The sequence below is a fragment of the Globicephala melas genome, chromosome 1, assembly GCF_963455315.2.
Source record: "Globicephala melas chromosome 1, mGloMel1.2, whole genome shotgun sequence".
Lineage (NCBI taxonomy): Eukaryota > Metazoa > Chordata > Mammalia > Artiodactyla > Delphinidae > Globicephala > Globicephala melas.
In genome coordinates, this window is record NC_083314.1 from 80,407,270 (window position 1) to 80,429,110 (window position 21,841).

At 42.9% G+C, this 21,841-nt stretch overlaps 4 protein-coding genes across 4 annotated transcripts; 2 read left to right on the top strand and 2 right to left on the bottom strand.

Annotated features, from left to right (window-relative positions):
* Nucleotides 1-19: 19 nt before the first annotated feature.
* BOLA1 (bolA family member 1) lies at nucleotides 20-12,781 on the bottom strand. Its single transcript, XM_060300027.2, has 3 exons — nucleotides 12,560-12,781; nucleotides 2,481-2,698; nucleotides 20-2,111 (listed from the first exon to the last, which is right to left on the bottom strand). Exons 2-3 carry the CDS (start codon nucleotides 2,511-2,513, stop codon nucleotides 1,695-1,697), a joined length of 450 nt encoding a protein of 149 aa, XP_060156010.1. The 5' UTR covers nucleotides 2,514-2,698; nucleotides 12,560-12,781; the 3' UTR covers nucleotides 20-1,694.
* H2AC21 (H2A clustered histone 21) lies at nucleotides 12,633-13,215 on the top strand. Its single transcript, XM_030846510.2, has one exon. It carries the CDS (start codon nucleotides 12,767-12,769, stop codon nucleotides 13,157-13,159), a length of 393 nt encoding a protein of 130 aa, XP_030702370.1. The 5' UTR covers nucleotides 12,633-12,766; the 3' UTR covers nucleotides 13,160-13,215.
* Nucleotides 13,036-13,710, bottom strand: LOC115847038 (histone H2A type 2-C). The gene has a single exon (XM_060300048.1). The coding sequence runs from the start codon at nucleotides 13,708-13,710 to the stop codon at nucleotides 13,321-13,323; it is 390 nt and encodes a 129-aa protein (XP_060156031.1). The 3' UTR covers nucleotides 13,036-13,320.
* Nucleotides 13,711-14,015: 305 nt separating this feature from the next.
* On the top strand, nucleotides 14,016-16,287 carry H2BC21 (H2B clustered histone 21). Its single transcript, XM_030846512.2, has one exon. The coding sequence runs from the start codon at nucleotides 14,037-14,039 to the stop codon at nucleotides 14,415-14,417; it is 381 nt and encodes a 126-aa protein (XP_030702372.1). The 5' UTR covers nucleotides 14,016-14,036; the 3' UTR covers nucleotides 14,418-16,287.
* The last annotated feature ends 5,554 nt before the right edge of the window (nucleotides 16,288-21,841 follow it).

The following is a 21,841-nucleotide window of genomic DNA, read 5'->3' on the forward strand; positions in this document are numbered from 1 at the left end:
GTGAAATAAGCCAGTCACAGAAAGACAAATATGCATGATTCCACTTTATCTAAAATAGTCAAATAGAATCAGAGTGGTATGTTGGTTACTAGGGGCTGGGGGAGAAGGGAATGGGGAGTTGCCAATCAACAGGCATAAAACTTCAGTTAAGCAAGATGATTAAGCTCTAGAGATCTGCTGTATGACATTGTACCTATAGTCAGTGATAATGTATTGATTGTACACTTAAAAAAAATTGTTAAGAGGACAGATCTCAAGAGTTTTTGCCATAATAAAATAATATTTACAAAAACATTTAAAAAATCTAAGAACTCCAAAAATGAATACAAATAAACAAAAACTTGGAGTAATATTTCTTGAGAATAGAACCAACTTTCCTCCAAATCCTTGTGTGTTTTTTAAAAATGTAGATTCCAGATTCCATTCCTGACTTGTGGAATCAGAATCTTTTTTTGGAAGAGAGTTGACCTAGAATCCACATTTTAAACAAGCTCCCGTGGGAATTTTTATCTGTGAGGAAATCTGAAAAGTACTGCCTGAGGTTTACCATTGACGCTCCTCTCACTCTAGTCCATTTCTGTTCTAATCAAGCCGTTTTCTGACTTTTTAAAAATGGTCACTCTCAAATCAACTCCTTCCTTTCCATTTCAACAGCTGACCTCTAGGTCAGGGTTCTGCCTGCACCATTGGTTAATCTCTGTGCCTCCTATTTCCTATGCCAACCCACTTACACATCACTGCCAGATCAATCTGCCCCAAAATGCTCTTTGGCATCCTTTCCTCAACACCCTTCAATGACTCCCTACTGCCCAACCAGATGCAGTCTAAACTCTTTAGCCAGAAACAGTTGATACATGTTAACCAAGCTTTCTCTTTACTGTCTAAGTTCCATCTCCATATTGAGATCATCAGAAAGCTGCTTATCTAGACATTACCTTAGCTTCCCTCAAAATTATGACATTTGGAAGGCTCATAAGAAAAAGGGCTATGTAAAGTTTTCTCCCCCTTCTATACTTACTTCCCAGATTATAATCTTTTCACTGCTTTAGTGGTTTTTTTTTTTTAAAGTTTTTTTTTCTCACGAACAAATGTAAATCCTTTTGGAAATGGACAGGTTGATAGAAAGCCAAACATTCCCCAAGTCTGAAGTTCAAATGTGTCTGTAACTGCTGTCTTGTCCAATAACTCTCTGCCCAGTCCAGCTTCTACGCCTTTGCTTGGGTTCTTCCCCCTGCCTGCAACAACTTTCCTTTCCTTTCTGGTTTAATGAAGCCCTTCCTGACTATGCTAGGCCTCAAGTATCTTTCTTCTCCCAAGAACATCTGTAGCACTGGTTCAACAGGCCTTTAACAACACAGCAATTCACCTCATATGATAATTTCTCTTTTAATGTACAGGATTACTTGCAACTCATAAGGTCTGGTGGTTCCTTAAGTCACAATTTAACACGAAACAACTGGGCAGCTTTTCCTTAATAGTCCAGGGCAAGAGCAGTAGTGAGTGATTGTCTGCTTTCCTTAGGTTGACCTTGATGTGAAATGAATTGCTGTCTCCAGAGAACCTGTATATGCCGGTTGAATGGGGCCCAGGTCCTCAACTCTTACAAATACCAGACTGTATTGAAGGGAAGAAGGTCCCAGTAGTTTATTCTCACCCAACCCGTTTCGATCCCGGTCCTCCCTCTCTCTCAGGGTTCAGGGAGTTCCTCGAGTTTTCTTGCTCCCGCCCAGGCAGGGGGGGCTCGTGTCCAGTTGAGGGTTCTCCCTCCACTGGGCAGGGGTCCGCGCTTGTATGGCCAGGGCGTGGACCGGCCCAGCCAGTTCTTCTGACAGCGCCGCGTGGACCAGCCGATGCCGTTGCAGGGGGCTCAGTCCCTCGAAACGAGAGCTCACCACGGCCACGCGGAAATGGGTTTCACTGCCTGGTGGGACCGCGTGGCCGCCGCTCTCATTACGCAGCTCCAGGACCTCGGGGTTCAGCGCCTGCTCCAACTTTGTGCGAATGGCGGCCTCGACGGGACCGATGGCCCCTGATCTGGCGCCGCCCCGGGACACACAGACGCGGCCAGCCATGGAGAACAGGCTTCCGACCAGCTGCCCACTCAGCATCAGCTACGGCAGAGACAAGGACGGGAGCAGTGAGGGTCAGGGCCTCGCTCTTGGTGAGAGACCAGTCTCTCAACCACCCCAGCCCCCGCCCCCCGGCCAACGTCCACACTGGGAGCCCGCCTAGACGCGACAGTGAGACGCGAGGCACCGCCTCTTTCCTCTGTGTGACGTGGGGGAATCTGGCCTCCAGCCGCGAGCCGCTGAAGGGAGGCGGTGGATTAGAGAGAGCCCGCGCGCGAGGCACGTTCCTTACTAAGGGGATTCGCTAAGAATGAGCTGGAGGTTGCAAGAGTAGGGTATGTGCAACTCCGGGCTTTTGGTTGAGCCAATGTCCCTGTGTCCCCTCTGAACCCCAGGCTGGGCCCCTTCTACCTTGCACTCAGTCTTCGCTACCGCAGCTCCCATTCAGGGCCGGACTCCTGAAGTTCCGGGCGAAACGTAGACTTCGCGTCCTGAGGCACGCTGGGAAATGGAGTCCTCGCTACGCGATAGACCGGGCCGCCACCACGTGGTGTCCTGAGGGTTCTCGGGAACTGTAGTCTCTACTTCCCCCGACTCGTGAGGTCGTGGGAGGCTCTGAACCTGAGGAACTGTAAAGAAAACGGGAACTTCTGTGCAATTGATATTGAGATTATTCGATTCATTTTATTGACAATACATCTTGTAGATTATCTAGCCCAACACCTTTATTTTACATACAAGAAAATGGAAGTCCATTTCATTTATTGAATACATAATTATTGTGTGCCAGACCAGTCCTGGAGGCTGGGGAGGTAAGACAGGCCCTGTCCTCAGGCAGTTTACAGAACACTGGAGAAGATGGACCAGTGAGTGGACAGTTGCAATACTGTGTGCTAAGGGCTGTGATGGGACTAAGAGCAGGATGCTAAGGAGGCATGTCGTCCAGACTTGGGGGGAGAAGAGAAAACTTAAGGCAACAGTTTACAAGAGGCACAAAAATCCCTTTCTCAGCCCCTCCTAGTGTGGTAGCTGCACGCACAAAGGCCAGGAGGAGAGAGAACTTTGGGGGAGTGGTTCCTTTGGGTGTAGTTAGATATAGTTGGAGCCCACGGGGCAGAGATGATGGTGATGGGAAGCTGAGCGAATGTATAGGCCTGTGGGGAGAAGGCCTCGTTAGGCAGTTTTGTTTTTATCCTAGGAGCAGTAGGAAGCTAGGGAAGGTTTTCAGTGGGGATATAACAGGATGAGATTTTTCCAAGATGATATGTAACTCGTCAATTCAACCAGTATTTTATTTTGTATCCTAATATTTTATCGATTTCTCCATATATGTATTTCCCCAACTTTTAATTTTGAAAAATTTCAAATCTGCAGAAAAGTTGAACAGCGCAAAACAGCATCCTCTACCTTTCACTGTTTTTTACATTTATATATATTATATACTTATACATATATACTTTTATGTTTAAGTACTTTATGTATACTTATATACTTTAAAAATGTATTTCTATACTTTATTTGAAAATAAGTTGCAGACAGCATGACATTTCACCCTTAGGTACTCCAGTATGTATCTCCTAAGAAGAAGGATATTCTCTTAAATAACTACAATACCCTATCACACTCAAAAAATTTAACATAATGTCAATTGCAAGGTTAGTACAATGAGCACCCCATTTATTCTTCACCTATATTTACTGACATTTTACCAGATTTGCTTTTTATCTCCCTTTTTTTTTTTCCCGGTACGCGGGCCTCTCACTGTTGTGGTCTCTCCCGTTGCAGAGCACAGGCCCCAGACCCACAGGCTCAGTGGCCATGGCTCATGGGCCCAGCCGCTCCGCGGCACGTGGGATCTTCCCGGACCGGGGCACGACCCCATGTCATGTGAGTCCCCGGCAGGTGGACTCTCAACCACTGCGCCACCAGGGAAGCCCTAATCTCTCTTTGAATGTGTGTATATAATAAAAATATTGTTATCATTTTTGCTGAACCATTTGAGAGTTGCGAAAATCTTTACATTTCATTGCTATATACTTAAACGTGTATCTCCTAAGACAAGGATATTTTCCTACATAAGCGTAATACTATTACCACGCCTAAGACGTTTAATATTTGTTCAATACTGTTATTAATATATAGTTGACATTCAAATTTCCCCAGGTGTCTCATTACTGCCTTTATAATTTTTTATTTTTCGAAAGCCAATCAAGGATCATGCATTGAATTTAGCCATCTTTAAATTTTTATTTTGCAAAGATCCCTGGCTGCAGTATGGAGAACTGTAGAGGAGGTAAGAGTGCAAGCAGGGAGACCAGTTGGGAGGTTAGTGTAGCAGTCTAGGTGAGGGATGATGATGACTTGGACCACGCTGGTGGTCATGCAGGTGAAGATGGAAATAAATTGTGGCTGTAAGATATACATTGGGAGGGTAAAACCCACAGGATGTGGTAATGGGCTAGTTACGGGAGGGAAAGTATGAAGGATAACTATCAGGTTTGTGCATCTGGATGGATGGCATTTGTTCCCTAAGATACAGAATATTGGAAGAAGCACAGGTTTGGAAGGGTGGGGAAGGGAAAGACTAGGTGCCCAGTTCTGTTTTGGACTTGATCCTGAAGTGTCTTTATGATATCGAAGAACAGATGTCATGTTGGATGTATGGTTCTATGTGTGTGTATTTTATTTTTAACTTTTTCTTAAGTGCTTTCAGAGTTATAGAAATACAAAAACAGTACAAATAATTCTTGCATACCCCTCACCCTGATACCCAGATTATCCAAATATTGACATGTTATCATGTTTGCTTTGTTTCTTTTTATGTATCTAACTACACATATATAATTATTTTTCTGACTCATTTGAGAGTAAGTTTCAGACATAAGTCCATTTACCTCTAACTACCTGTGATGGTTAATTTTATGTGTCAACTTGACTGGGCCACAGGGCGCCCATATATTTGGTCAAACATTATTCTGGGTGTTTCTGTAAGGGTGTTTTTGATGAGATTAACATTAAAATTGGTAGACTGAGTAAAGCAGATTGCCCTCCCTATTGTGGCTGGGTCTCATCCCATCAGTTGAAGGCCTGAATAAAACAAAAAGGCTAACCCTCCTGGAAAAAGAGAGTTCTTTCCCGCCTGACTGCCTTTGAACTGGGACATTGGCTTCTTTCCTGCCTTCAGACTTGAACTGAAACACTGGCTCTTTCTGGGTCTCCAGCCTGTTAGTCTTTGACTGGAACTACAGCATTGCTTCTCTTGGATCTCAAGCCTTCAGACTTGGACTGGAATTACACCATCAGCTCTCCTGTGTTTCCAGCTTGCTGACTCACCCTGCAGATCTCGGGACTTGTCAGCATCCATTGTCATGTGAGCCAATTCCTTATAATAAATCTCTCTCTCTTTTTCTCTCTCTCTCTCTCTCTCTCGTTTGCTCTTGCCCTCTCCATATATATCCTATTGTTCTATTTCTCTGAAGAGCTCTGACTAATATATATTTGCTAATATGTATTTAGTAAAAAAAAAAAAAAAAAAAAAAAAGACGTTTTCTCACATAACCACAATGTAATTGTCAAATTCAGTACTATAATGTACAGATCTTATGCAAAATTTGCCAGTTGTCCCATAATGTCCTTTATATAAAATGAAAAAAAAAAAATTCTGGGCCAGTATCCAATCTAGGATCACATGCTGTATTCAGTTGTTATGTCTCTTTGGTCTCCATTAATCTGGAAGAGTTCATTTGTCTTTTTGTCTTTCACGACTTTGACATTTTTGAGGAGTACAGACCGTTTATTTTGTTAAATATCCCTCAACTTGGGTTTGTCGAATGCTTCACTCTGATTCAGATTTAGGATATACATTTTTGGCAGGAAAACTGCAGAAGTGATATTGAATCCTTTCACTGAAGCATATAGGGGGCATATAATTCAATTTGTCTCATTGTTAATGATAATTCTGATTAATTGATTAAGGTGGTATCTCTCAGGTTTCTCAATTGTAAAATTTTCCTTTTTCCCTTTGTAGTTGTAGGAGATACTTTGAGTCGATGTACTATTCTGTTTTTCATTAAGCTTTTGTCTACTAGTTTTAGCATCTGAGAAGCGCATGTGAGGCAAGAGTCTCGCTGAAGACGAAATGAGATCGTGGCGGGGGGGGGGGGGGGGGAGGCGGGGAAGTGGGTGAGGGGAGTGAAATGACCTGGGAAAAAGAATAAAGTGAGAAAAGAATCAGATTTTCTATTAGAAGGTCACTGTGGCTAGTGTATGAGGAATATATTAAGGGAATGGGAAGAGCGGAAGCAGGGAGAAGAGGAGAAAAGCCTTTGGCAGTAGTCTGGTGCAAGATAATCTGAGTGAAGGCAGGAGACAGGCTAGAGAGAAGTAAATCAACTTGAGTGCTGTTAAAGAGATGGACTCTCTAAGAAGGACTTGTTTTAGGTGAGGGCCTTGTAATTTGCTAATCCAGTGACAGTGGTGGGGAATGGTGGGAGGCTGTGGTCAGAGAAGGCCTTGCTGTGGAGGGGACATTTAAACAGAGATTTGAATGACTAGAGGAAACCAATCATGTGGAAAGAGAGATCTGGCCAGAGGCAATGTATTCACTGCATGTGTTATGCCAGGCTCACTGTTGGCATACTTGGGTGTTCGGTAAAATGTACCGAATGGATAGTGAGCTAGTATGTGAATAGAGAGGGCCGACATTATTATTCCTGTTGCAAAAATAAATGAAAGCTTTGTAAGTTGCAAGCTCCCTAGGGCAAGTTTAGTGTCTTTGTTTCTAATAAAAACATAGTCATGACAATATGTACTACTTAGTGAAGCTTTGTCATGGACAGATTAAGAGTCTTAGAGGCTTTAAGCACTGAGACATTATGGTGGCCGCCTCGTGTAATTAAAGAAAACAAAACGAAAACTAATAAACACTAATGTGTAATGTGAGGAGTAAGATGCCCAACAAAGTATTCATCTTTTTCCTATGATGATTACTTCAGTATTTGTTCATTAAAAAATTAATTTGGGGGCTTCCTTGGTGGTGCAGTGGTTGAGAGTCCGCCTGCCGATGCAGGGGACACGGGTTCGTGCCTCGGTCCAGGAAGATCCCACATGCTGCAGAGCGGCTGGGCCCATGAGCCATGGCCGCTGAGCCTGCGCGTCTGTCCGGAGCCTGTGCTCCGCAACGGGAGAGGCCACAACAGTGAGAGGCCCACGTACTGCAAAAAAAAAAAAAAAAAAAAAAAATTGATTTGTCCCTACTGATGTATAATTTACACATAAGAAATGCACACTTTTTAAGCGCACAGCTTAATTTTACATGGGAATACACTATATCAAGATACAGAAAATTTCTAGCACCTCGGAAGGCTCCCAGGGAAGTCAATACCACCCTGCCACAGTTAATCATTATTCTAACCTCTAGCACCATAGATTAGTTTTGCCTGTTTTTGAACTTCTTATAAATAGAATCACATAGTATGAATACATTTGTGTTTGTCTTTTGCTCAACATTGTCTGTGAGATTCATCCGTGTGTGGGGCAGTGATTTGTTCATTTTCATTGTGTGGTATTGCAGTATATGAATATACTACATCCTTGTACGTGCTTTTCGTTGGATGTAAACATTGTTTTCTGTTTGGTGTATATCCAGGAGTGGTCATAGGATAAACTCAATGTTTATTTCTGAAATGGCAAATTTGTTCAAATTTTTGAGATCCCCTGCTTTGTTGGTGACAGGTACTATGCTAAATGTTTTACATTTATAAACTCTTTTAATTCTTGCAACAAGTCCATGAAGTAGCTACTGTTACTACTCTCGCTTTACCATTGAGGAAGCAGAGACCCTTAGAGGTTAGGTAAGTAATGTACCTATGGTCACAGATCTGGTAAACAAACCCAGAGAGTCAGGCTGCAGAATTTGAGCTCTTAACCATTAAGCTATTCTGCCTCCTAATCCAGCATTTGGGCATCGCAGGTTCCACCTCTGTACTAGGTTCTTTATATTTAATTCTCATTTATTCTAACAACTCTATTATGGTAGGGTATATGATTTTTATTTAATTGATGAGCTTCTGTTGTATTTTCTGTCTACCACAGTCTACTGTTGATAGCTAGCTAGCATTTGGAGAGTGGTTTGTTGACTAAAGAGAAATATTTTAGAGAAGAAGATGCTAATTCTCTAAGAGTATAGTTTTATTTGTTTGTGCAAAAAACATTTAATTACCCTACTAAGAGCCAGGTAGAAGGAATAAAGGACTCCTGATTTAAAGGTGAAGAAGACATGGTCTGTCCCTTGAAGTGGTCACAGAAAGGAAGTGAGACCAAGGTCAAAACACAGGGCAGAGTGCTTAAATGCTATCAGCAGGATATGAACAAAGAGATGTGGGTACACTGAGGCTGTGTGTGTGACAGTAGGGAAGCTTCATGAAAGAGGAGGTGATATCTGGGTGGAAACTGGAAGGATGAGGAGGATTTTGCAGGTCCAGAGGAGGCTGAAAGCATTCTAGCCAAGGGCAACGTCATGTGCAATGGCAGGGAGCTGTGGAAAGGCCTTGCTCCTCTTATGAATGACGTGAAGCTCAGTACGGAGGGGGCTGGGGGTGGAGTTGAGGAATGGTGGAAGAAAAGGGGAAGGGAGAGAAGTATGGTTGGAATGATAGAATGGACCCAGAATGCCCTAAATGTTTGATTAACTAGATTGCCTGGTTAGGAACTCCGCTGCTTTTGGTTAAAAATCCCAGAGGTGTTAAAGGAGATAAGATCCAGCCTGTTTGTGATGGTGTATGACTTTTACAAATGGCCTGCTCTGTTATATATTTTAATAGCTCTGGTAAGAATGCTGGGAAGGGAGGTCTGGGGAGCAATAGATAGTAACTGAGCCTGATAAAATTTGTAGGATATTGGCCTATCTGGACTTATCTAATAAGGTTTTATAGCTAGATGGAATTTAAAGTATTAAGTCTAATTCCATTCTTCTCTCATGCTCTCTCACTCTCACTCTCTAACTCTCCTGCTCTCCAGCTCTCCCTCTCTCTGTAACAGAGGCAGGAAGCGAGGTTGGGTAAGTTAAGTGACTTCATGAAACCCATAATCTAGTTAGTGAAGTAGTGTGCTTGGAGGGATGATGAGCACAGTCTTTGAGTCAGGCAGACCTTGGTTCTAATCATGTCTTTGTAAGTGGCTGTGTGACCTTCAGCAAGTGCTTAAACGTCTCTGAGCCTTGGTTTCCTTATCTGTGAAACAATTACAGTCATCCTTCAGTATCCATGGGTTCTGAATCTGAGGATTCAATCAACCGTAGATGGAAAATATTCTAAAAAAAATCTGGAAAGTCCCCAAAAAGCAAAACTTGAATTTGCCCTGCCCTAGCAACTATTTACATAGTTTTACATTGTACTTACAACTATTTACATAACATTTACATTGTATTAGGTATTAAAAGTAATCTAGAGATACTTCATCTGGGAGGATGTGCTTAGGTTATACACAAATACTACACCATTTTATATAAGGGACTTGAACATCCTTGGATTTTAGTATCCACTGGGGGTCCTGGTACCGAGGTACAACTGTATATCTACTTCATAGGTAGCCCCTAACATAGGGCTTATCTCTTAATAAGGGTTTAATATAATCTCTTTTCCCTTTACCCTTCCTAACAGCACAGGGTCACTGTGATAGAAGTAAAAAAGAAATCAGGAGGTCAGCTGGCCCCTCAAGCAGGGCCTCGAAGGGTACCAGAGTTGTCATGGGGTCCCTACTACTGTATTTTGTTCTGTGCTCTGTAGGGCTGAAAAATTGACACTATTAGAACTTCCAGAGCTGATTGGCTTCTTGGGGAGAGAGTTACACTAACAAAATACACAAGCAATTGATGAATAGGTCAGAATTCAAATTAATTAACTTCTAGTGATAGATATATCTTCCCATACTGGTTCTCCCCTTTTCAGTCTCATATTTTTATCCTAAAGTAGAATAATTGGAAAGTTGTTAATTGAGAGCAGAACCTGAGCTAAGAGGGTTGGATAGTCTTCAGAAACATTTCACCCAGACTATGAGAACAAGCTGATGCTTTCACCAGGGAACCTTCTATAACAGCCTAAACCTTTGTGTCTAGCAGACACATACTCTTAAGTGTTAGAGAAGCACAACACATTCCTACTGTAATTGCCCCATTTAGATGGTATGTGGACCATATCTTTCTATTAACACGTGCATCTTCTGAAATACTATAATCAGTTTGGCTAGAATTATCTTCAGTTGCATCCTACTATTGAGGAAACACTCCCATTACTTTTGACTGTACTTGGGTGTTTCACAAATCTATACCAGCATCTTACCAGGGGTAAGCTCTACAGATAGCTGATGTTAACTAATTTTAACTTACAGAGTTCACCAGATTTCCTCTATTTTCTAGAGGCATCTCATTACAGACCTCTTTGTACTAGTCTCAATTATCTGTATACCCACTGCCTGATAGGTAGCATGTACTCAATAAATGTCAGTGGAACAAAGGTGAGGATAAAAGAGGAACACTAGAAAAGAGCTCAGGGAAAAAAATTTAAGTTTATTCTTTTCTCTATAGCATTCTACCTCCTGTCTTTGATAGGGACATAGTGAAGGGACAAAGTAGGTAATTAAATAGTTAATCCCACTGGGGATTGTAAGTAAAGAAAAAGGTATGGGAGACCACTCTAAGTTAATGATCACTCAATCAGGCAGGCCTGCGTAGCAACAAAACTATGCAACAGAAGCATGAGACATGCCCCAAAACAATAAAACAATGGTGGCATGAGACCCACATCCTGCCCAGTGAGCTCAGTAAGCTGATTCCAAGGGCATGCTTCTCTCCACACACTAAAAACAAAAAAATATAAGGAAAGGGTGACATTATACTGAAACCTGAGATCATTTACCATTTTTAGAAAATGAGCGCCTTTTGGCTCATTTCCATTGCACCATGACAGTCCCGACTTGACCAAGTAGGGACAAGAGCCTCCCTCTCCCCCTCCCCGCCACGTGGAGGAGGAGCTAATGCTGGAAGTTTGACGTCTACTCAAGAATGAGGAAGAAGGTGGTCTTTTCCCCCTCCCCACTTTTCCTTTGATTATAAAACTGTAGCCCACTAAGTTCTAGGAGCACGGCACCCTCTCACCCAGCCACTTGGGAAGTCTCAAGTCTCACAAGTGTCCTATTCTAATAAGTCACTTATCTGTCACTTTGCCTCTCGCTGAATTCTTTCTGCGCTGAGACATAAAGAACTGAAGCTCCTCGGAGCCCCCAGACGCATTTCAGCGGTTTCAGCTTTATGGGATATTCAGGAAAGGGTGAAAATGGGGTGGGGATGTAGAACTCCCAGGGATGGGAAGCTGAGGAGAAAGAAATGGAACTTTCAGGACAAATTTCTATGGAAGGTAGGTGGAGGATTACACAAACGAGTCTCTAGGGGCTGTTGCTGAAGTCTAAGAGAGGCAAACAAGAGGATCATGGAGGAAAAGGCTGAAGTTAAATAAGTAACACTGGATATGCTGTTGAGATGCAGGGAACAGTGGATTCTGGCTTAGGTACCTGGAAGATTGTTGGTGCCATTCAGGTAAAGAGAGCAAAGGGCGGGGGGGGGGGGGGTGGTGTTTGGATGAGTTTGCTTTTGGATAGGTCGAGTTATTGGGACAAACAGGTTGAAGTATCCAGTCAGCAATCACGTATATGGGTCTGAGCTTCTGAAACAAATTTAGGTGTTAGTTGAAAGCATGGAGTTGGGTAAGACTCTTCGGGGAGAGTGAAGAATGGAGGAGTGTGGGGGAGGGGCGAGTAGGGAGGCAGAGCCCAGCTGGACACCGGGATTTAAAGACGGGCAGAGGAATTTGGTGTTGCCAGAGTTGAGGGGTGGGGGTGGGGAGAAATAAAATTAAATAAATAAATAGGTAAAAAAAAAGGGCAAAGGAACAGAAGCAGGATGAGGAAAGACGAAGGGCGACATTTTGAAAGCCAAGGGAAAGCCGCCTTCAGGTTCAAGGCGGTTTTGGACGCCGCCGGGAGGTAAAGAGGAGGATGACTAATTCTATGCTAGCCTCGGTCAAACTGGAGTCCGAGGAGCAGTGGCGGCTGGCATGGGGCTAAGCCACACTGCAGGCAACGAGTAAATTGAAAGGGGGAGGCCTTAGTAGTACTATATTCTTTAAGAAGTTTAGCTTTGACGAGCCACAAAGGGAGGGACTTGGAGGGTAATTTAGGGCTCAAGGGGGTAATCAGCTTCAGAATTCGGTACCCTTGAGTGGGAGTAACTCTACATCTGCCAGAGGCTCTCTGCAGTCCTTTTGGGTCCTTCTTGGGATTTCCCTTGGCGAAAAAAAACCTACCACTCTTAAGTTGGAAAAAAACTGCCACTCAATAAAAAAACAAAACAGCGTGTTGTTTGAAAACCTTCGCTTTAAAAATCCTGGCATGCAAATAAGGGGCTTTAATGTGGTTCACAGCGATTGGTAGGTACTTACCAAGGCCGTCATTTCCTCGTAGTACAAGATGCAAACGAAGAGTCTGCTTTTCGCTTTCCTATTGGCTGTTCGATCGGACTCAGCTTTTAGCCAATCAAACCACTTCGCTTCACCCCTCCCGGTAGCTCTTATAAATTACATCAAATTGGTTATCCTTGCCACATTCTTCTCTTTGAAAAAGAAGCTGTAACTGCATTTTTAGCCGTAATGTCAGGACGCGGAAAGCAGGGAGGCAAAGCTCGGGCCAAGGCCAAGTCGCGCTCGTCCCGCGCAGGCCTTCAGTTCCCCGTGGGGCGAGTGCACCGCCTGCTGCGCAAAGGCAACTACGCCGAGCGAGTGGGGGCTGGCGCGCCGGTGTACCTGGCGGCTGTGCTGGAGTACCTGACAGCGGAAATCCTGGAGCTGGCCGGCAACGCGGCCCGAGACAATAAGAAGACGCGCATCATCCCTCGCCATTTGCAACTAGCCGTGAGAAATGATGAAGAGCTCAACAAGTTACTCGGGGGTGTCACAATTGCCCAGGGCGGCGTCTTGCCCAATATCCAGGCAGTCTTGTTGCCCAAGAAAACGGAGAGTCACAAGCCTGGCAAGAATAAGTAATTAGGAGGCTTGACACCAACCCCACTCACCCCAAAGGCTCTTTTAAGAGCCACTAAAGTGTCAAATGAAGGGCTGATCATGAAACAGCGCATTAGCTCTTTTTTTGAAAACTTGGGTGGCTCTAAAAAGAGCCTTTGGTCTTTGGTTCACTTTGTCTGGATTTATTTGCTTTTGGCTTTGTGGCTTTCAGTTTTCTTTGGTAATAGAACGGCCTGGATGTTGGGCAAAACGCCACCCTGGGCGATGGTGACTTTGCCCAATAGCTTGTTCAGTTCCTCGTCGTTGCGGATGGCCAGCTGCAGGTGACGAGGGATGATGCGCGTCTTCTTGTTGTCTCGGGCCGCGTTGCCCGCCAGCTCCAGGATTTCGGCGGTCAGGTACTCGAGGACTGCCGCCATGTAGACAGGCGCGCCGGCCCCCACCCGCTCGGCGTAGTTGCCTTTGCGTAGCAGGCGGTGCACTCGCCCCACCGGGAACTGCAGACCTGCGCGGGACGAGCGCGACTTGGCCTTGGCGCGGGCCTTGCCTCCTTGCTTTCCGCGGCCAGACATAACTGAAAATAATGCTACAAGGCCTAGAGCTCAGATTCTCGCAACAAACAGGATTCAAAGATCAGCAACTGGAAAGCTTTTATAAGCTTTCCTAGGGGTGGGGTCAGGAACGAATTTTTCATTGGTCCTAAATTGGCTCCAGAAATGGCCAATAAGGTCAAGAGTCGGTGTTGTTACGTAGCTATTACTGATAACGCAAGGTCTCTACATGGCCCAATGGAAACGTAAGACTTTTGGAGCCTTGATTTGCATACGGTGGTTATAAAAGGATCAGGCCCGCCCATTCTCATGCTACTTTTCCTTGCTAACGGGTGTTGTATTCTACAATGCCTGAACCGGCAAAATCCGCTCCCGCGCCCAAGAAGGGCTCGAAGAAAGCTGTCACCAAAGCTCAGAAAAAGGACGGCAAAAAGCGCAAGCGCAGTCGCAAGGAGAGCTATTCCATCTACGTGTACAAAGTGCTGAAACAGGTGCACCCGGATACCGGCATCTCGTCCAAGGCCATGGGCATCATGAACTCGTTCGTCAACGACATCTTCGAGCGCATCGCGGGCGAAGCGTCGCGCCTGGCGCATTACAACAAGCGCTCGACCATCACTTCCCGGGAGATCCAGACGGCCGTGCGCCTGCTGCTGCCCGGCGAGCTGGCCAAGCACGCCGTGTCCGAGGGCACCAAGGCGGTCACCAAGTACACCAGCTCCAAGTGAGTCCCTGCCGGGACGCGGCGCTCGCAAAAGTCGCCGGGCCGCTTGACTTTCCAAAGGCTCTTTTCAGAGCCACCCACCTTATCACCAGAGAAGAGCTTTGTTCACTTGTTTTCCCTCAGTCTCTTCTCACAAAGTAAGTTGCAGTAGTTGGATGAAAGTAATGGCAAATGGCACACGTAGCTTTTTAGGCCCTTATGACTTGAGGTTCTTGGCGCGTGACTGGTATTGCTTTTGAATCTAGGCCGAGTCTTAACCCCTCACTGTGCTGCTTCGTTTTCTTATGAGTCAGTCAGTTCTAAATTAGGATTCTGAGACTGCTCCTTCCCACCCTCTGCTTGTAGACTGTTGTGTCCTGGTGGCTCTGTTAGGTATGTTTCATCGGTGTTCTAAAACGAAGTGAGTGATTTCGGCCATCATCATTTAAAAAAGGACCCCAGGATGTAAGTAAGCCCGAGTCCTGTGAACACTGCATCACAGCCCTGAAGAATTCTCCCGAGAGTTTGGCGGCTGCTTGGGTGCCCAGTCACCAGTTACGCCCTGCGACGTGACCTCCTGTGGATACCAGTAGTTCGGGGTATTTAGGACGGAACCCGCGCTGCCTGGTCTCAGCCTTTCCCTGATTGGACGACATGAATATTCAAAATCTCGCGCCGCTCCAGAATTCATAGATTCTGGTTTCCACCGCTCACTTTGGTGCTTTGAAATCCCTGTTATTTTTTGGTTGGTGGATCATTTTTGCATTTAATTCTCTTATCTTGGAATGTTTCGGCCTCAAGTAACTGTAAGGCACTAGTCATTTTAGTCTGGGCTCAAACGTCACCTCTCAGAAACCTTCCCAAGTCATCCACTCAGGAGTTTGCGCCTCTTCTTCCTGCCTGTCCTGGGCCCTCACTCTATTTTATCTTCCTCCTAGCAGCGGTCTGAAATTGTCTTGTTCGTTTATATTCTTGTTTACGGTCTTTCTCCTCAAGCCCTTAACAGAAACTTTGCTGGTCTGGTTTTCCTCTATATCGTCAGTGCCAACCAGTACTGGGCACACAGTGGACACTTCAGTACTTATTGAATTAGTATTTGTTTAATTAATTTTTCTGTCCCACTCCTTTTTTAATCGCTTCCGTGGATGGATGGGTGCGGTTCATTTTCATTAGATGTATGTGAAGACGTGATGAAAATGGAAATGTTTTTGGAGCTCCTCCCCCAAGTCTGTCCGTGGTCACCTCAGGGCAACAGCTGGGAGGAGGACTTTGTTAAGATTTTTTTCTTTTTCTTTTTCTTTTTCTTTAAGGGGGAGGTGGCAGTTTTGTCCCTCCTTTATACTTCTCAGTTTGGCCTAATCTCTTGGATTTTCATTAAATTCAAAACATTGGTCACTGGAAATCCTTTTCCTTTCTCTATTTATGACATCCTTCCATCCTGATCCTTTGTTCCTCACGGAGATGAGCTTTTAATTTATGTTCACCATCTCATTTGCTTTTCAGGAGACCCTATACGATAGACAAGATTAATATCCCTTTAAAAACGAGATTGAGAGAAGCGAAGTGATTGGTCCACTGGTCATGCAGCTAACCTTGTCCACCTTTGTATCCTCAGATGCGAGGACAATTGTATTTTAGTTTTACTTCGTGTAATTACAGAATGTTGAATCTTTCTGTCCAAGCCTTGATTTTTCTGATAAAGACACTGATGGTCTGATGAGTTATTCAACTCTGCTTTTGGATAAGGGATCCTGGAGTTAACTGCAGGGGTTTCATGAATCCAAATGGGCTCCAGACATTATCAGAGACTGAATAAATCTTATGTTTCTTACATGTGTGTTTTCAGATGTGTGTAGATGCTATTGTTATTAATAAAGTTACCAGTTAATTTAAAAGCTTGGCTGGATTATTGTATCTGCAATATAGTTTTTAACTAAATGAAATGAACAGATACAACCACTACTGGGTCTGTGGAAAAGCTGAGTGCCTCTGACTTGGAAGATGAATATTTATAAACCATCAGCCAAACTTACTTCTACTCCAGAAGTGCACGGGGGCTGAAATAGCCTGTTATGAGGACACTGTTAATGCTCAGTAATTGGAAAATACATGACCACAAAACCAAACAAAAATCACCACAAACAAGAAGCACTATAAACAAGATAGAAGAAATAAAGTCCTTAAGAAAATTTATAACACCTGCAGAGTACTCACTGTATGCCAGATGACGTTCTAGGTCCTTTACACATAATGACTCATTTAATCCTCACAAGAACCTTATGAAATAGTTACCATTATTATGTCCCATTTTACAGATGAGGAAACTGAGGCACAGAAAGGCGGCTTCTCAGAAACTCTCCAGAGAATAAACTCTTGGTTCAATGTTTAACGGACCTGAGAAAGTAAGATCCCTCTCCGAAAACCTGGATTTGGGGGGAAATATTTATGCTTTAAAATTAAAATATAAAGAAATACCGCCTGCTTTTTTTTTTAGCATGCACCTTGGATATAAGTCTATGGTGGTGGCTGAAAGTCTTGGGTGGGGTGCTCTCATTCTCCATTCCAGAAACCATAGTTCAGCTCAGTTTTATTTGTCCCCATAGTTGTAGGGCTCACCAGCTGAAATACTTTTACTAACGTGAGAGAGCATTGGTTACTGACCGTGGGCTCCTCCACTGTTTACTGGGAAGTTACAGAGTGAGAAAGGGGAAGGAGGTGTTAGAGTTTGGTATTTTAACTCTGGAGGGGAGGTGATTAATGATGGTGAGGTTTATCCTCCTAAAGAACCTCTTTGATCTTTCTCCTTCTCAAACATCTGTATACATTTGCTTAAGTTGGAGTTAATAACAATATTTGTTATAATAATAATTGCTTCTACTTCTTGAGCACATAAATATTTACCTTGTCCTCTGCTAAGTGGTTGACAAGCATTGCCTCATTTAATCTTCACAGCCACCACTTAAGATGGATTTCATCCTTATTTTATAGGTAAAGGAGATTGAATTTCAGAAAAGTTAAATAACTTGTCCAGGATTGTTTAGGAAGTAAATGGTGGAACTACAACCCAATGCACACTTTTAAAAAGCTTGATATTCAAGGCCCTCCATAATCTGCCTCTTCCTTCTTCCACAGCTCTATCTCCTACTGCTATACAGGATTTCTGCTCTAGTTAACATGGTCTAGTCACCTTCCCCTAAACCCGTTTGCTCTTTCTCAGGGCTAGACTGGACTGCCCCTTCTTTCTGGCCTGACCAGAGCTTTCTTTCAAGCCAAGGCCATAATCTTCCACCTCAAATGACACCTCTCAACTAATTTCTCTACCACCCTCATCTCTTCTTTGAACAAACAAACAAAAACAAAAAAAACTTTACTGAAGTATAATTGGCATACAATAAACTGTACATGTTTAAAGTATACTTTAAGTTTAGACATACATATATACCTATGAGAACATGAGTACAATAAAAATAATGGACATATCCATCCACCCCCCCAAAAAAGGGTTCCCTAGTGCCCCTTTATAATTCTTCCCCCCTGCTCCCTTCACCAATGTCCTCCTTTGGCCCCATCCTTGCCCTCAAGCAACCACTGGTTTGCTTTATGTCATTATAGGTAGTTTGTATCATACAATGTATCATTTGTATCTGGCTTCTTTCACTCAGCAAAATTGTTTTGAGATTCGTATATAATTCGGTGCATGTATCAGTAGTTCATTCCTTTTTATTGCTGAGTAGTATACCATTGTATAGCCGCAACTGGTAATTCAGTTACTTGTTGATCGATAGTTGTGTTGTCCCCAGTCCTTCCTCCAGTTTTTTTTTCTTTTTTTTGGCTGCGCCCACATGGCATGAGAGATTTTAGTTCCCCGACCAGGGATTGAACCCACACCCCCTGCAGTGGAAGCGTGGAGTCTTAACCACTGGACCGCCAGGGAAGTCCCCTTCCTCCACTTTTTAATGCACTCCAACTTTGTGTCGTGTTGGTTCCACAGATGAGCACAATAAACTTTCTGCCTTCAATTGGGAAGGAACTCAGATGGTGGATGAGCCATATACACAGATACTTATTCAAGTGGGAGAAAGTATTAGGGTTTCACTTTTGTTCTCCGAGGCTCAGAACGTCTCTAATCCATTTTATGTCCTGTGGCCAGAGTAGTCGTCTAAAGCACAGACGGTGGCCTACCTCTCTGACTCAGTTTGGCCTTCAAAAGAAAAACATGAGAGTAAAAAATGTAAAACTATCAGCAGTTCTTATACCATATTTGGTCTCACAGCATGGTCTGGGGAACTCCGCTCCTTTAAAAGGGAGGCTAACATAGCTCACAATATGGCTAATCAGTGGTTGTGGCACAGGGAGGAAGCCTGAGGGGCAGCTCTGTTCAGGTTTCAGACACTGACCCTTAACTGGAAGACCGTCCCTGTGGTTCGGGAGACTAGGTTTAATCATTTATTTAATATGGGTGATTGAAAATCTGTATCTGCTAATTTAATAAATAATTATTAAGTATCTATTAATATTATTAAGTTCTGTAAGAAAGGCTCTCTAGGACCACTCTGACTCCTGAGCATTGTTAGGTATGATATAATTAAGTCATTCTTTCATTCAGTGATTTATTGAGTATCTGTTAGATAGCAGGCAATCTGGTTTAAGGTTAAACGGAACAGAATGGCTTCTGCCTTCCTGGACTTTTAGTGTCTAGAAGGGAAGATAGATATTATACAAGTGACTATAATAAAATGTGACATGTGTTAAGTTGGGAGAAGTACAGATACAGAGAGTGTAATGGAGGGAGGCCTAACTTAACACGGATGGGGCTAAGGAAGGCGTCTCTGAAGAAGGACTTGAAGGAGAGTGAAAGACAGCAAGCTCAGGGAGGTAGGAGGAACTGCAAGAAATTTAGTATGGGTAGTATTTAGAGGGTGAGGAGGTAGGCAGGTAGAGCCAGACCTTGAGGGATTGGCCCAGACATATGGAAACGGACTTTAAAGAACCCGATTAGCTTCTGGGCCAGCGTGCCTGTGGAAACATCTGTACCCGTTCAAGCAACCTCTACTGCGGATGACACCTTGACCCTCGAAAGAGTGTCCATTCATTTCAGTGGCTTCCCTTAATGTGGAAATGGCTTCATCAGGCCATCCAGGCCGATGCCAGCCACCATCATGCTCTGAGGGGACCATGAGGTTCTGAGGGGGACTGTGAGATTCATAATTGGCCAGATGCAAAGGTTTGCCAATACCCAGAGCTGGTTGGGCTAGAGAAATGAGGTATTCTCATACACTAGTAGTGAGAGAAGAATTTGGTGCAAACTTTTTAGTGGGTAATTTCACAATAACTATCAAAATTCTCTTTTCATATATGAATACAAAACAAAACCCCTTAGAAAATCACTCTAAGATATGTGTGCAGGGATTGTAAATAGCAGCTTTTAAAAAAAAGTATTTTTAATTTTTGATAATTGAGAAATTAAAACATATACACAAACAGATGCCAATGTACCCCTTATCCAACTTCAACAATTATCAACTCAAACCAGTTATCAACTCAAGGCCATCTATCCTGTGTCATTTTGAAGCAGATCCCAGGCACCATATTATTTAATCCATAAAAATTTCCTTATGTGTCTCTAAAAGATAAGGACCATAGTACCAAATCATGTCTAAAATAATTAACAATAGTTCCTTAATTTATCAAATATCCAGTTAGTGCTCAAATTTTTAATTTTAATCTCCCTATCTAATCTAATCTATATGTTTTAAAAGTACTTTATCTGAATCTGAAGCCAAATAAATCTACACATAGTGGTTGGTTGATGCCTTTTAACTCTAATGTATGTTTCCCATCCATCTCTTTATTTCTTGTAATTTCTTTGTTGAAGAAACTGGGTTGTTTTCCCTGTAGAGTTTTCCCAATTCAGATTTTGCCAATTACTTCTTGGTGTAGTTTATCATGATCTTCTGTCTCTGTATTTCCTGTAAATTAGTAGTTGGATCAGAGGCTTGATTAGATTTAGGTTCACTTTTCCACTCCCTGGCCAGACTACTTCATAGCTAGTGCCATATATATATATACACACACACACATATATATATTTTCATATCAGGGGACATAATGGCTAATTGCTTCTCTTTTTGTGATAACAACACCTATCGATGCTTAATACTTAGATCCTTTAAATCACTAGGGGCTGCAAAATAATATTCTAGCACTTCTCCTTTATTAGCTGGAATTAAGAGAAAGCAGTATTATTTTTAATAATAAACACATAGAAACTACTTAGATATCTATTAGCAGGTGAAAAGAAAGTGGTAGGATCCGTTTTGGTATAAGTAAAAAAGGATATGTGTGTATGCATTGGTGTGTCTGCACTGGTAAGTAAGTAAAACATTTTTCTGGAATTTCATATATTAAAGCTAATAATAGTGGCTATTCATCAGGAGAGGAATTTGGTTAGTCCAGAAGGAGGCTTTTACTTTTTCCTTACATCTTTCAATATCATTTGAATTTTTGATCAATGTGCACTTAAAAACACTGTCAGCAGAAGTAAGTTATTTGGGCAGTGTGGGATTATTGACCATAAAAAAAGCCCGAGTGATATGATAATATTTTTGGTGAAAATAGTGTATTTCAGATACCTATCCTAATGCCTGGCACACAGCAGATCCTTAACTTGTTTTAGTTAATTGTGAAAAACAGTTTTTAAAATCTTCAATAATATAACCTAAACAACAACAACAAACTCCAAAAGTCCTTGGGATTTATGAGCTGACCTACAGTTCTGGGGCTGGGACTCCACTAGTCCCAATCCTGTGAAATAAACAATCACTTTAAATTGTGAACATCCACTTTAAAGAAGGTATTCTCTGAAGTGATTTTCCTGACTGGTCAACTTCACTGATAAGGCTTCGGCTACAGATTTGGTCCTCAGCCAGGCTAGGAGACTGGGTCACGGAGCGAAACAAAATCAGGTGGAGAAGACAATACGTAGAACGTGCCTGGGAGAGTTGGTGTGGGTTCCTGAGTAAGTCAGGAGCAGTATTTTGGGAGGATTATTCTGACCTTTAAATCTTTATTCTGACTGAGACTTGCAGGATAAATTGATGCTCCTGAATTTTACTCAAATTTTTTTTCTAAAATTTGCAAATCACAAACAATCTGAGGATGTCTTACTATATTTGCTGTATGCATTTAATAGAACCATTTCCCCTGTTCTTTTTATTCCTTTTTATGTTCATTATTTGCTCCCTTTCAGACAATCATTCTAATTTCGCTTCTTTGTGTTCCTGCAAAAAGTGTATTGCTTTCTATGCATTAAAAATAATTATCCTCGCATACTATATATTCAACCCATTCTCGAAATAGCAAAGCTACTGAGATGAACAGATTAGTGGTTTCCAGAGGGTGGGTGTGAGGTAGGAGGTGGTTGGGAGTAAATTGTGGAGTTCTTTTGAG

Bases quoted from the DNA above. Each gene is read 5' to 3' on its own strand.
- BOLA1 (XM_060300027.2), bottom strand. From the start codon at position 2,513: ATGGGAGCTGCGGTAGCGAAGACTGAGTGCAAG. The intron at 2,112-2,480 runs GTAGAAGGGGCC...TCTCTGCCGTAG, and splicing joins TAGCGAAGACTGAGTGCAAG to CTGATGCTGAGTGGGCAGCT.
- H2AC21 (XM_030846510.2), top strand. From the start codon at position 12,767: ATGTCAGGACGCGGAAAGCAGGGAGGCAAAGCTCGGGCCAAGGCCAAG.
- LOC115847038 (XM_060300048.1), bottom strand. From the start codon at position 13,710: ATGTCTGGCCGCGGAAAGCAAGGAGGCAAGGCCCGCGCCAAGGCCAAG.
- H2BC21 (XM_030846512.2), top strand. From the start codon at position 14,037: ATGCCTGAACCGGCAAAATCCGCTCCCGCGCCCAAGAAGGGCTCGAAG.